This window comes from Giraffa tippelskirchi, chromosome 6, assembly GCF_054371585.1.
Source record: "Giraffa tippelskirchi isolate mGirTip1 chromosome 6, T2T-mGirTip1v1.2.pri, whole genome shotgun sequence".
In the NCBI taxonomy this organism is placed as follows: Eukaryota; Metazoa; Chordata; class Mammalia; order Artiodactyla; family Giraffidae; genus Giraffa; species Giraffa tippelskirchi.
This window is the reverse complement of record NC_137280.1, coordinates 87,422,300-87,436,555: the sequence shown is the minus strand read 5'-3', so window position 1 is coordinate 87,436,555 and position 14,256 is coordinate 87,422,300. Positions and strand designations below refer to the sequence as shown.

General features: G+C 39.7%; 1 protein-coding gene and 1 pseudogene across 1 annotated transcript; both read left to right on the top strand.

Moving 5' to 3' along the window:
• The first annotated feature begins 5,331 nt into the window (after nt 1–5,331).
• Nucleotides 5,332–6,351, top strand: LOC145510829 (olfactory receptor 7A17-like). Its single transcript, XM_081503017.1, has one exon. The coding sequence runs from the start codon at nt 5,362–5,364 to the stop codon at nt 6,349–6,351; it is 990 nt and encodes a 329-aa protein (XP_081359143.1). The 5' UTR covers nt 5,332–5,361.
• Nucleotides 6,352–12,978: 6,627 nt separating this feature from the next.
• LOC145510828 (olfactory receptor 7A10-like) lies at nt 12,979–13,811 on the top strand (annotated as a pseudogene).
• The last annotated feature ends 445 nt before the right edge of the window (nt 13,812–14,256 follow it).

Below are 14,256 nucleotides of genomic sequence, written 5' to 3'. Positions count from 1 at the left end.
AAAAATATAGCTCCTATACTGTTAGTGGGTTTCACTTGTGTGTGTGTGTGTGTGTGTGTGTGTGTGTGTGTGTGTGTGTGTGTATGCTCAGCTGTGTTCAGCTGTTTGTGACCTCATGAACTGTAGCCCACCAGTCTCCTCTGTCCCTGGAATTTTCCAGGAAAGAATACTAGAATGGATTGTGTTGACTAAAAAATACAGTCACAACCTGAAAGTAGAGAGCTACTTTATTTGGTGGGACTGTCCCCAGCCCTGGAGACAGTATCTCAGTAGGTCTGAGAAAACTGCTCCAAAGAGAAAGGAGGGGGAGTCAGGCTATACACCTTTGCAACAAAGGGAGTAGGCAGGCTGAACATCAAAGTCACATATCAAATTAAGGAATTTAGCATTCTCTCTATGGGAAGATGTAAGCTTCTGGGCTCACTGAATTCATTCCTTTCATATGCACCTTGCCTATTTAGGGCCAAACTCTGTTTCCTTGTTCTTTTTAAGGTGGAGCAAATGTGACAAATTGCTGCTTCTTGCATTCCTCCACTGGGTGGGGGAGAGGCAGTGGCAGCATCTGCTGGATTGCAGTTTTAGGAGCCCCCCCCCATTCAACATTTGGAGGCCAGAGATAGCTGATGGCTGTGACATTTCTTGTTTATTGATATGGCAGAAGATATTTTCATTTTACAGTTGCTATTTGCTACTCCCAAGAATCTTTCTGACCCAATGATGGAACTCAAGTCTCTTGCATCTCCTGCACTGGCAGGTGGGTTCTTTACCTCTGAGCCATCTATTCCCAAACAGCTGCTTCCTGTGTGTCAGTGTGTGACAGCAGGCAGGTGGCTAAGGATGAACAGAGAAATCAGGGCAGGGCCAGGTGGCAGGAAATCCCACGTCACATAAACAGCGAGGACCATAGGCAGACAAGGGAAAGCAAGAACCTTCAGATGGACAGGAAGCCACATGCTTTGGGGGATAAGGGTTCCGTAACAACCTAGAGGGGTGGTATGGGGTGGGAGATGGAAGAGAGTTTCAAGAGGGAGGGGATATATATATACCTATGGCTGATTCATGTTGATGTTTGGCAGAAAACAACAAAATTCTGTAAAGCAATTATCCTTCAATTAAAAAATAAATGTTTGAAAAAAATGATATATTCTGAACTGTGGTGCTAGAGAAGATTCATGAGAGTCCCTTAGACAGCAAGGAGATAAAACCAATCAATCCTAAAGGAAATCAACTCTGAATATACATTGGAAGGACTGATGCTGAAGCTGAAAATCCAATACTCTGGCCACTTGATGAGAAGAACTGACTCATTGGAAAAGACCCTGATGCTGGAAAGATTGAGGGCAGGAGGAGAAGGGGGCAGCAGAGGATGAGATGGTTAGATAGCATCACTGACTCAATGGACATGAATTTGAGCAATCTCCAGTGATAATGAAGGACAGAGGAGTCTGGCAGGCTGCAGTCCATGGGAACACAAAGAGTTGGACACAATTTAGCGACTGAACAACAACAACAATTCTGTGGGTGATTTTAAATATATATCTAAATATGTCATGATTAACAAATCCTTTTACAGAGTTTAAATAACTGCTCTAAATTAGAGTTAAATCTCTTGATTTGTCAAATGTCATGCAAAGCCAAAGATTATATATGGTTTTGTAGCAAGGAAAACAACTCTTTTTGAAGAGGGATTACCAATATTCTGAATATATCAGGAGCTATTGATCTTTGGAACAAGACAATAATTTAGAAGTCCATGGAAACTAGTCAAAATAGGTTCCTCCTTTTCAGATTAGAAAATGCTAACTGAAGGTTAGGATAAAGTGCAAGGAGGTTAGACCTCTGGAAGCCTGGAAAAGTCATAAGAAGTAATACAAACTAGATTCAACTGACATCCAACCTTGTCTCTTGGGAACAGAGTTTCAACAGGAAAATTTTATTCTGTTTCTAGTGTCCCATAGGGAAGTGATGTGCTCTGAGATCTGGGTAACAAAGGAAACAGTGCCTAGTGAACAGACATAAGGAGCTGTAAATATCTCCTCTGTTACAGTCCCTGTGGATGTAGAACCTTGAGCTGCACAGGACATGGTTGATGCTTTTGGAGTAAAAATTCTGATTGGGGTACCTTCCTGGCAACAGAGCTTCAGTTTTCACCATCAACCATCCACAGAGAAATTTGGATATCCACACAGATTTTCCTCTCATAGACCCCATCTAGGTGAGTCTATGAGTTTAATAGGTAGTTCAGGAAAGATTCAGAGAGAATGGAAGTGGAAAACTTTTATTTGAAGTCACTTGAGAGCCTAATAAGTCTAGTACAGACTCGAGATATTTGCCATGCTTGTTTGGTAGCTTGGCTAATTAATTTATAGTTCATTTTTTAATATGTTAAAAAGAGAAATGTCTGATGGACTCAGCAACATGCATCCTTGTTGATGATTAAGTGATGGGAATGAAAGTCCAGTTGGATGAGAGTGAGGAAGGAAGTGGGAGCATAAAGTGGTTCCAGTAAAATTAGAGGATATTAAAGGAGTTTCCTAGATAACGGGTGTAAGAAAAGTAGATTTAGAGGCATGTACAGTGAACTAAAGACACTTTTTAAAGATGCGATGCATTAAAGCACGTTCTGTTAGTTAGAAAGACATTCCCATGGAGGTAGATACTATCTTGCAACAGAGTTCTTAAGACAAAAATTTCACAGCATATTCTCTCATGTTGGATATTCACATGAAAAATATGGATTTAATACGAAAACAGGTATGCTACTGAGCTTTAATTTGTAAGACTTCTTTAGGAATAAGTGGGAAAGCCATGGAGAAATTTGTGAGACAGAAGAAAAAAAAAACCAGTTAAATCTCATCACCAATGATAATCATTTGCTTAATAACGTGGAAGAACTATGCTAAGCTTTTTGCATACATTTGTCTACCAATATAGAAGGATGGACACCACTATTACCACTGAGTAAGGATATTAATGTTTAGAATGGATCTATAGTCTTACTTAAGTTCATACATCTAACATGCATTAGATCTGCAGTTCAGATGCTGGTTTTCTGATTCAGTTCTTTGTATTGAAGATCATGTAGAAAGGTCTTTCCTGGAGAAGGGAATGGCAACTCACTCCAGTATTCTTGCTTGGAGAATGCTATGGACAGAGGAACTGGGTGGGCTGCAGTCCGTTTACCAATTATGTTTTAAAACTTAATTTATTGTTGAACTTTGTATATTTTCTGTTGCTAATGTTTCTAACATAACAATGGTTTCTAATAGATTTTAATCATTTTCAAACAATAATCAATTGTTGTTAGTTTTCTAGTGCAATGTTCAACCAGTAAGATGTTTCTTTTTTCCTCCTTTGACTGCATTTTAACAGAAAAAAAGAATAAAAGCTTTTACATTATAAAACACTATAAAAGATGTTTTGACGGCATAAAGATGACTCATTTTTCTTTTGATAAATTGCTGTAGGCTGCTTCATTAGGTTTTCTGGGCATCAAGGGGCTAAAACTGGGGTTGGACTGCTGCCAGAACTAAGGAAGCTTTGTCATCAGTCTCTCAGGGACCAACTGAGCTGATTAGATCTTGATTTGCAGATGAAGGAGTTCAGCATGGGGGTGACCATGATACATATCAATGAGGTCATTAGACTTGTTCTAGAAGATGTATACATAATCAAAGACATGTGCTCTAAAACAAGGCAACCAGGAAGAGATATGACTCACAGGTGACCCTTGTTTTCCTCCCCATGTCCTTTTCTTCTTTGTCATATTTTGAACTGCTTTTTAATTTATCTTTTAATACAGAACACAAAATGGTCACATTAAAATGAAGTCCCACGGGAGGCTTACCGACTAGAACTTATGTACTATTTCTACATTCTCTAGGGTAAAGATGTTTTGATGTTGACAGCTTGCTCTGTATTATTCCTTTCCTAATTATTGTGGCTGGAGTTGAGAACTAGGGAGTAATGGGGCTTCCCTGGTGGCTCAATGGTAAAGAATCTGCCTGCAATGCAGGAGCCTCGGGTTCAATCCCTGAATCAGGAAGATCCCTTGGAGAAGGAAATGGCAACCCACTCCAGTATTCTTGCCAGGGAAATCCCATGGATGGGGGAGCCTTGGGCTACAGTCCATAGAGTCACAAAGAGTCAGACAGGACTGAAGCAACTTAGCATGGGCATGCAGGAAGTAATAAGCCCAGTAAGTAATCATGTGCTCTATTTGCATGAGAGTGTGTTGTGGGGAATGAGCAGTTCACTGGGCTGTGGTACTTAAGTTTATCTACTCCAAAAAGTGACCTGTAAAAGACAGACACAACAGTGTTACCCAGAAGATGAAAATAAGGAGGGAATCTGTTTCTATTCAAAGGAATTGTTTTAAATTTTAAAGCAAAATACAAATGTGAAAGGAAGAACATGTGCATGAGGGACTCTTTGTGCCTTGCAGTTTTGGCAGCAGCAGGGAGGTTATCCACATCCTTTGACGTCATCTCCCTCACTCCCCTTCTTGCTCATTACCCTGGACACTTTAGGTTCCTTTTGAGCCTCGAATATTTGAAACAAGTGCCACTCTCAATGACTTCACACTGACTCTTTCCCCAACAGGGTACTCGCATCTCCCAGATAACATAATATCTCGTTTTGTCTTCCATCAGGTCTCTGTTCAAATTTCTCCTTGTTTGAGGTCTCCCTGAACTCCCAGTAAAGCATAACACCTCCACTCAACTTATTAGTCAAAGTAGCCAAGTAGTGTCTGACTCTTGAAACCCCATGGTCTTGTGACCCCAGAGGACCCGCCAGGCTCCTCTGTCTATGGGATTCTCCAGGCAAGAATACTGGAGTGGGTTGCCATTTCCTTCTCCAGGGGATCTTCCTGACCCGGGGATCAAACCCAGGTCTCCTTCATCGCAGGCCGAATCTTTACCAACTAATCTACAAGGGAAGCCCCTGTCTTATAACTGCTTTGTTTTCCCATCTACTCTATTTTATAGAGTGAATTTTTTCCACAGCATCTTTCACTATAAGACATGCCAATGTGTTTTTGTATTTGTTAATTTATATTTTTATTCACTATTGGACTGTAGGGAGTTTTGTTCTTAGCATCCTATCCATTCACCCCAGAAGACAGTCAGTATTCAACATAAATTCCTCAAATGTGTGAAAGAATTTTGCATTTAAACTGGGTAATACATGAGCTGTTGGCCAAAAGCCTGAGTGTGAAACAGGAATTTCTAATCACAGATGTCATAGAAGATATCTTGAATACTGCAGAAATGTGGATTTACACTTTTCACTATGTTAATGCCCACATGTGCAAAAATTAATCATGTTCTTTTTTTGTTTCCTAATAGCGACCACCAAAATATGGTACCAGGCAACAAAACACAAATTTCAGAATTTCTTCTTCTGGGATTTTCAGAGGAACCAGCACAGCAGCCCCTCACATTTGGGCTTTTCCTCTCCATGTACCTGGTCACTGTGTTTGGAAACCTGCTCATCATCCTGGCCGTCAGCTCAGACCCCCACCTCCACACCCCCATGTACTTCTTCCTCTCCAACCTGTCCCTTGTAGACATCTGTTTCATCTCCACCACCGTCCCCAAAATGCTGGTGAATATACAAACACAAAGCAAAGTCATTTCCTATGAAGACTGCTTCACTCAGATATATCTTTTCCTACTGTTTGTGCAGTTGGATGACTTTCTCCTGACTGTCATGTCCTATGACCGGTATGTTGCTATCTGTCACCCTCTGCAGTACACAGCCATCATGAACCCCCGGCTCTGTGCACTGCTGGTTCTGGTGTCCTGGATGATAGGTGCCCTGAATTCCTTGTTACAAACTGTACTGGCCCTGCGCCTGTCTTTCTGTACAGTCTTGGAAATCCCCCACTTCTTCTGTGAATTCAAAGAGGTGATCCAACTTGCCTGTTCTGACATCTTTCTTAATAAAACCATGATGTACTTTGCAGTTGGGCTGTTAGGTGGTGGTCCATTCGCTAGAATATGTTACTCATACTCTAGGATAGTTTCCTCCATAACTGGAATCTCATCAGCTCAGGGGAAGTATAAAACCTTTTCCACCTGTGCATCTCACCTCTCCATTGTCTCCTTATTTTATTGTACAGTCTTAGGAGTGTACTTTACCCCTGCTGTTACTCACAACTCACATTCAAGTGTAACAGCCTCAGTGATGTACACTGTGGTCACACCCATGCTGAATCCCTTCATCTACAGTCTGAGGAATAAAGACATAAAGAGGGCTCTGAGAAAATTCTTTAGGATGGCAACTATATTAGAACCAATTGTCTTGAGGCAGAAGAAGTGTCGATTTTTGCAAGATGCAGTGCCTTAGAGGCTAAAATTGTGATTTTCTGATCAGATTGTGAAAAGAGCACTTGCTCTTTCAATTTACTGCCTGATATTTCCATTTATTTGATTTCAACTTCTCTATACAAGTTAACTAGCTCTCTTGCCTAACCTTTATGCTATTTGCTTTTTTTTCTTTTTTCTATTTCCACAAACTGATTTGCAACCTTAAGTGGAATATATGGAAATTCCTGTTTACCTCACGACTCTTCACGCATTCCTTGGGAAAAATTTCTTCTGAAGTGAAATGTTTTATATTGAACAATTTGTTTTTCAGTTTACTAAAAGAAAAGTCATGAGTTGTGCTATTTCTCTGGGAAAAAGTACCAACTTGGCAACCAAAGCCATGTCCACAATTTCATCAGACAGTCAAATATGAAACTAAAGTTTATCACTTTTTTTCTTCATCATTTATTTGTTCATCACAACCACACCCATGCTGAACCCCTTTATCTGCTTTCTGAGCAAGAAAGACATAAAGAGAACTCTGAAGAGATTCAACGGGGTGGCAGTCACAAACCAGTCAATTGCCCTGGGGATGATGAACTGCCCTTGATTTCACAGAAAATAGTCCTGCAACCAGAAGTTGTGATTCTTTGTCCATTGTGTAATAAAATTCACTCCTCTTTGTTTCTTGGAATTTCCATTTTATTTTAATTCAAGCTCTCTATACACATCCAGTGACTCACTTTATTAAGCTTTCTCCTCAGTCTATTGTATAGGCATTTTTTTAAGTTTTGCTTTTTTCTATTTCAAAATTCTCCAAACTTTGGATATGAATATTTGGACATTCTCATTTTTTATGGAGTAACATGAGGAAGAATTTTTTCTCAAATGACATATATCACCCTGAGTAATTTTTGCCTTTTTTTCCTGAAAGAATAGTCATGAGATGAATTACTCATATAAATAAAGTACAAGTGAAATCGAATGCAATTTATATAATTTTATAAGAGGGTTGATTGAATCATAGAGTACGGAACTGTGTATAAGGAGCGTTGATTGCATGTTTTAGGCAGATTTTCAACTGCACAGGGTGTCATTGCCCCAACTCCTGCATTGCTCAAGAGTCGACTCTTTATATATGTATATGTATGTGTATCTCATGATCAAAGGTGACTCACTAGAGAGCTTGACGGCCTATTCCGTCTTGTGATTCAGGGTCACAATTTGTGCAACCAAACACATCTGCCAATCTACTGCTTAACAGGGAGGAAACTGCAATGGAGTACTTTTTAACACCATTTTCTGTAATAAAGTTCAAAGGCAGTAATGTTGAATGCTATCTTTAAATATCAGAAAAAATGCATAGAATGAGAAAATTATTATAATCACCTTCAATTCTGTACAATTTTATGTTTTATTCAGTTATTGCTGCATAACCACTCACTCTAATAGTAAATGTTTGAATATAATGCCTTTATTATCAAGTGAGATTTAATATTGAGTTGTTCTGATCTCTTTTGGGCTCTTCATAAGTCTACATGCACTTGTAATTTTATAAGTTACAACTCTAAAGTTCATCCAGGAGGTTGTATGCAGCCATGTGGCAATTCTTTCTTCACTAGTATATGATAGTCTACTCCACTTATGTATGTATTTTAATCTTGCAACTTGTGGGAAAAATATTTCATCATTGGTGATGTCAGCATCATGGTGGCAGAAGACACTTACTGTGTCTCACCTCTCCAATCTACAACTAGTAAAACATCTATTACTAAACAAAGTTTTTTCTACCCAACACATCAGGGCACCAGAGATACACATTGTTGTACATCTGAAGGTGAATGGATTTTTCACCTAGAGGAGATGGAACTGGGAGAACAACAAAGGCAGTGATCCTGGTCTCAGCCGCACAGCTGAGGCAGCTGAGCCCATTGCCCCAGGGGGACCTGGTAGCATCAGTGGAGGTGGTACACATGACCCTGGCCTCCTGGATGCAGCAACATCTAGAGCCACAGAGAACCAGGTAGAACAGATGGTGTAGCCCCCAACCCTGGTCACTCTGGGTGTGGCAATAGAGCCCACCATTTTCAGGATTCCCCCAGTAAAGACGATGGCAAAGAAAGAATGTTATAGGCAGCCAGAAAAAAAGAAGAGTAACCTACAAAGGTATCATCATTAGGCTATGAGCAAATTTCTCATCAGGTCAATGGAATATCATACTTCTAATATTGTTATACAAAAACTATCAACCAAAATACTCTATCCAGAAAAGTTATCCTTCAGATATTAAAGAAAGAAAGATTATCTCACAGATAAAAGCTGTGGGAGTTCAATACCCAGAACTATTTTATAAGCAATATTGAAATGTTCTCTTCTATTTAAAATGGAAAACCAAAAGTACTCAAAGACTGAATAAGGTGATAGAATCAGAAAATTGAAACTATATATCAGACAAGGTTGTTAACAATTACAGTACAATGCTTAAAGGAAAAAGCATTAAAAATAACTGTAGCTGCTTCTTTGGTAACAATCAAGAATGAAGAGTATTTTTTGAACTGGACAACTTCAGGGAAAAGAATGCAACTGAACCACTCTATCACATTACATACAAAGATAAACTCGACATACGTTAAAGACTTAAATGTGAGGTCTGAAACATTAAAAATCATAGAATAAAACATAGGCAGTAATACCTTAACTTCAGTTTTAGAAATATTGGGGGGGGGGAATATATTTCCCCTGGCAAGAAAAATAAAAGTAAAAATAAGCAGAACTATATCAAACAAAAAAGCTCTGGAGTGAAGGAAACCAGCAACAAAACTAAAAGGAAACCTACTCTTGGGAAAAGGTATTTGCACATTATACATCCAATAAGGGACTGTTATTCAAAAAAAGAACTCAGTCAACTTAATTAAAAACATAAACAACCAAATTAAAGACAGGTAAAGGACTTTCAATAGACATTTTTTCCCCCAAGGAATACATACAGATGGTCAACAGGCTCATGAAAAGAGGTTTGACATCTTCAGAGAATGGGAAATCAAAACCACCATGAGATACATTTCCCACTGGTCAGAATGGCTATTGTTAAAGAGACAAAAATCAACAAATGTTGGTAAGGACCACATGTGCCAGGAAATGATACCCAAATTCACAATTTCTTCCTCTCGAATTTCAGAGGAATAAAAACTGCAGTCCTTCATGTTTGAGAGTTTCCTGTCCATGTACCTGATCACTGTGTTTGAAAACCTGCTTATCTTGAGACTTCCCTGATGGTCCAGTGGCTAAGACTCTGCACTCCCAATGCAGGGGCTCAAGGTTCGATTCCTGATCGGGAAACTAGATCCCACAGGTCACAACTAAAAATCTCACATGTTGCAGTGAAGATCTCATACACCACAACTGCGACCCTGTGCAGCCAAATAAATTAAAAAACAAAAACTGCTCATCATCCTGGCCACCGTCTTTGACTCCTACTGCTGCACACCCATGTAATTATTCTTCTCCAATTTGTTCTTTTTAGATATGTTTCACCTTAACCACCATCCCAAAGAAGGCAAAGTCATAACCTGTGACTATACATTCACCCACTCTTTATAGACTTGGACAGCACTTTTCTGACACAAAGGCCTATGACCACTTCATGGCCATTTGTCAACCCCTGCACTATTCTATAACCCTGAACTTTCTGCTCTGTGGACTGCTAGTTCTGGTGTTTGATTCATGAGTGTCCTGTATTCCTGGTTACAAAGATGAATAGGGTCACAACTGTCCTTCTGTACAACTTTGGAAATCCTCCACTTTTCCTGTGAAATCAAACAGGATAGCCAACTTGCCAATTGTGACACCTTTCTTAGTGACATGGTGATGTATTTTGAAACTGTAATATTCCTGAGTGGTGATCTCTTGCCTGGGATCCTTTACTCTTATTCTAAGAAAGTTTCCTCTATACGTGTAGTGCCATCAACATGGGGGAAGTATAAAGTGCTTTTCACCTGTGCCTCTCACCTCTCAGTTGTATCCTTTCTTTATTGTATGAGCTTTGCTTGTACCTCAGCCTTGCTGCTCCACAAACCCTTTTGCTCAGAGTTGAGTGTGTTTGCCTCAGTGATGTTCACTGTGTTCACACCCATGTTGAACCCCTTCAGCTCTGCAGTCTAAGGTACAAAGACATAGAGAAGGCTCTGAAAATGTTCTTTGGAATGGCACATATAAAAAGACCAACAGTCATAGGATTAAAGAAGTTCCCACTTTTGCAGGATGCAAAGTGTTTGAGCCAGAATTTGATACTTTTTGATCAGAGTGTAGAAGTAGAAATTGCTCACTCCCTTTATTCTCAGAAATTTTCATTTCTTTGATTCAGATTCTTCATAGCAGTGAGGCAACTCACATCTATAAGTTCTTTCTCTGTCTGATTTATAAACAATTTCCACCTTTGTCCATCTTTAAATTTCTCAAAAATTTTCCCAAACTTTATTCACAATATTTACAATTCCTGTTTTTTCATGGGATAACATGGATTTCTTAAGAATTATTTCCTCTCAAATGATACATATCATCCCAAATATTTTTTCTCTTGTGTTAATGAAAAAATTGTTATAAGTAATAGCACCACAGTGGGGGAAAAAGCTACACTTACTAGCCAAGGTATTTTATGCAATTTTATATCAGAAGAAAACTGTGACTATAGTTTTCATTTTGCATACACCATTCCTTAATTATTGCCTTATTTGCTTATGTAAATTATTTCCTTGATTCCTCTTCTTGACAGTGGAGACTTTAACCTATAGTTTACTGTATAGGTGGTTATTCAGATTTATTCTTCTCTTTAGGATCCTGTTCTGTTGTTTACCGGTGTCCACAGTACCTACCCTAGTTACTGGCAAATGTTAGTCAATTACAGATTTCCAAGTGGAGTTTACACAGAAGAACACATCTGAATACATTCACTTAATATGGCCTTTGAGTCGGGGGAAAAAGTCAATAGGTAGAAAATTTAAACTACACTTTGTATTACTAAGCAAAATATTTCACTTTCATGCCCTTTATCTATTCACTGAAGTTTGGATTTTGGTGTTCTTGGGAAAGCGTCCTATTCTCACTAGGGTGGTTGGTTGCTGTGTTTAAAATGATAAGTTCTGTGTAATCACCTATAAAGCAAGTGAAAAACTTTTTCAAAATTATATATATAAAAGATTTTTGGTGAAGAAGATTAAACTGAATAGCGAAAGTGAAAGTGTTAGTGACTCAGTCATGTCTGATTCTTTGTGACCCCATGAACTGTAGCCCACCAGTCTCCTCTGTCCATGAAATTCTCCAGGCAAGAATACTGGAGTGGGTTGCCATGTCCTCCTGCAGGGGATCTTCCCTACCCAGGGATCAAACCCATGTCTCCAGCACTGAAGGCAGATTCTTTACTGTCTGAGCCACCAGGGAAGCCCAAAACTGTGTATACCTGACTCCAACACAGAATCACTTTCTTGCTACCTAAAGCATGATTCACAGACCTGGACCTGCAGCATCAACAACACCTGGGAGCTTGTCAGAAACAGGATCCATGGGTCGACAAGAGACCTGGTGAATCAGAATTTGCATTGAATTAGAAACCTTGGTGATTTGTATGTACAGTGGATTTAGAAATATTTTGATCTAGACTAGGGATTCTCATCATCTTACTATTGATTTAGAACAGGATAATTGTTTATATTGGGTGCTGTTCAGTTCAGTTCTGTCACTCAGTTATGTCCGACTCTTTGTGACCCCATGGAATGCAGCATGCCAGGCTTCTATGTCCATCACCAACTCCTGGAGCTTACTCAAACTCATGTCCATCTAAGTCGGCGATGCCATCCAACCAGCTCATCCTCTGTGTTCCCTTCTCCTCCCGCCTTCAATCTTTCAATGCGTCAGTTCTTCGCATCAAGTGGCCAAAGTATTGGAGTTTCAGCTTCAGCATCAGTCCTCCCAATGAATATTCAGGACTGATTTCCACCTAACATATTATATAATAGTTTATTTGCTCATTATCTCTCAACATCCTTGAACTGTGGGAGATTTGTTTTTCATCATCTACTTATTGCTTGGAACATGGTTGGCACTCAATATGTATTTCTCAAATGCATGAAAGAATTTTGCATTAAAGCAGTATAGAATATATGACCTTTTTTGTAAATATGCTGAAAATGGGACAAAAATCCCTAGTCAAAGATAAATTGGGGGTATAGCAGGTGGTGCTGGTGGTAAAGAACCTGCAAGAGACTTAAGAGATAGGGGTTTGATCCCTGGGTCTGGAAGATCCCCTGGAGGAGGGCATGGCAACCCACTCCAGTATTTTTGCCTGGAGAATACCACGGACAGAGGAACCTTGTAAGCTGCATTCCGTGGGGTCACACAAAGTTGGGCACAACTGAAGCGGTTTAGCACACATACTCTCAAAGAGAACTTATCTACACATAAAATAGTAAAATCAGTTTCTTGATGGCACAATAAATATTGTAGTAGTTCAGATATGTGACTTATGCCCATATGTGTGAAAAGTAATTATGTCATTTTCCTTTCTCCTGGTAGTCAACTCCAGCACATGGAACGAGGGAACAACACACAAAATTTTAAATTTCTTCTCAGATTCTCAGAACTGCAGCCCCTCATATTTGGGATTTTCCTCTCCATGTACCTGATAACTGTGTTTGGAAACCGTGTCATCATCCTGGCTGTGCGCTCAGACCCTCAATTCCACATCCCCATGTACTTCTTCCTCTCTAACCTGTCTTTTGTAGACATCTGTCTCACCTCCACCACGATCCTAAAGTTGCTGATGAATACTCAGACTGAGAGCAAAGCCATAACCTATGAAGTCTGCATCACCCAGGAGTATTTTTACATACTTTTTGCAGCATTAGATGACTTCCTGCTGACTGTGATGGCCTATGACCGGTTTGTGGCCGTCTGCCACCCCCTGCACTACATGGTCATCATGAGCCTTCGACTTTATGGTCTACTGTGTCTGGTACCCTGGGTAGTGAGTGCCATGCATTCCTTGTTACACAGCTTAATGGTGTTGCAATTGTCCTTCTGCCCAGATTTGGAAATCCCCCACTTTTTCTGTGAACTCTATCAAGTGATACAAATTGCCAGTTCTGATACTTTTCTTAATAACACCATCTATCTTGCAACTTTCCTATTGGGTAGTGGTCCTTTTGCTGGGATCCTTTACTCTTACTCTAAAATAGTTTCCTGCATATGTAGAATCTCATCAGCTCAGGAGAAGTATAAAGCATTTTCCACCTCACCTGTGCATCTCACCTCTCAGTTGTCTCCTTATTTTATTGTACGAGCTTAGGATTGTACCTCAGCTCTGCTGCTACCCATAACTCACACTCAAGTGCAATAGCCTCCGTGATGTACACTGTGGTCACACCCATGCTGAACCCCTTCATCTACAGTTTGAGGAACAACGACATAAAGCGGACTGTGAAGAGTTTCTACTTAAGGCCAGGCTAAAAGGGCCAAATTTCTTGTGGGTGGTGGCATGTTATTGTTTCATGGCTTAAAGTCTCTGATCTGGCGATTGTGATTCTCTCATCCTTGTGGATTAAAATTTGTTCCTTCTGTAACCCTGTAACCTGAAAGGGTTAATTTTGATTCCATCCTGGATCTGTTTCTCCTGGCTTTAGCTCCTGTTTTGCTGCTTTTGTTATTACAAGCATACACAACTGCCTGCCTCAGTGAACCCTGCCCCTCTCTTGCTGTTCAGTGTCTAAGTTGTAACACATGCTTTGCAACCCCATGGTGTGCAGCACACCAGGCTTCCCTGTTATGTTCTGTTATGGTGCATAACAACATATAAATATCTCTCTTATAATACAGGCATTTTATAATGAGGGACTAAATGATAGCTCATAACTTCTGATATAACTGGGAAACGTCTTGTCGGCTTGGAAAGCCA

Bases quoted from the DNA above. Each gene is read 5' to 3' on its own strand.
- LOC145510829 (XM_081503017.1), top strand. From the start codon at position 5,362: ATGGTACCAGGCAACAAAACACAAATTTCAGAATTTCTTCTTCTGGGA.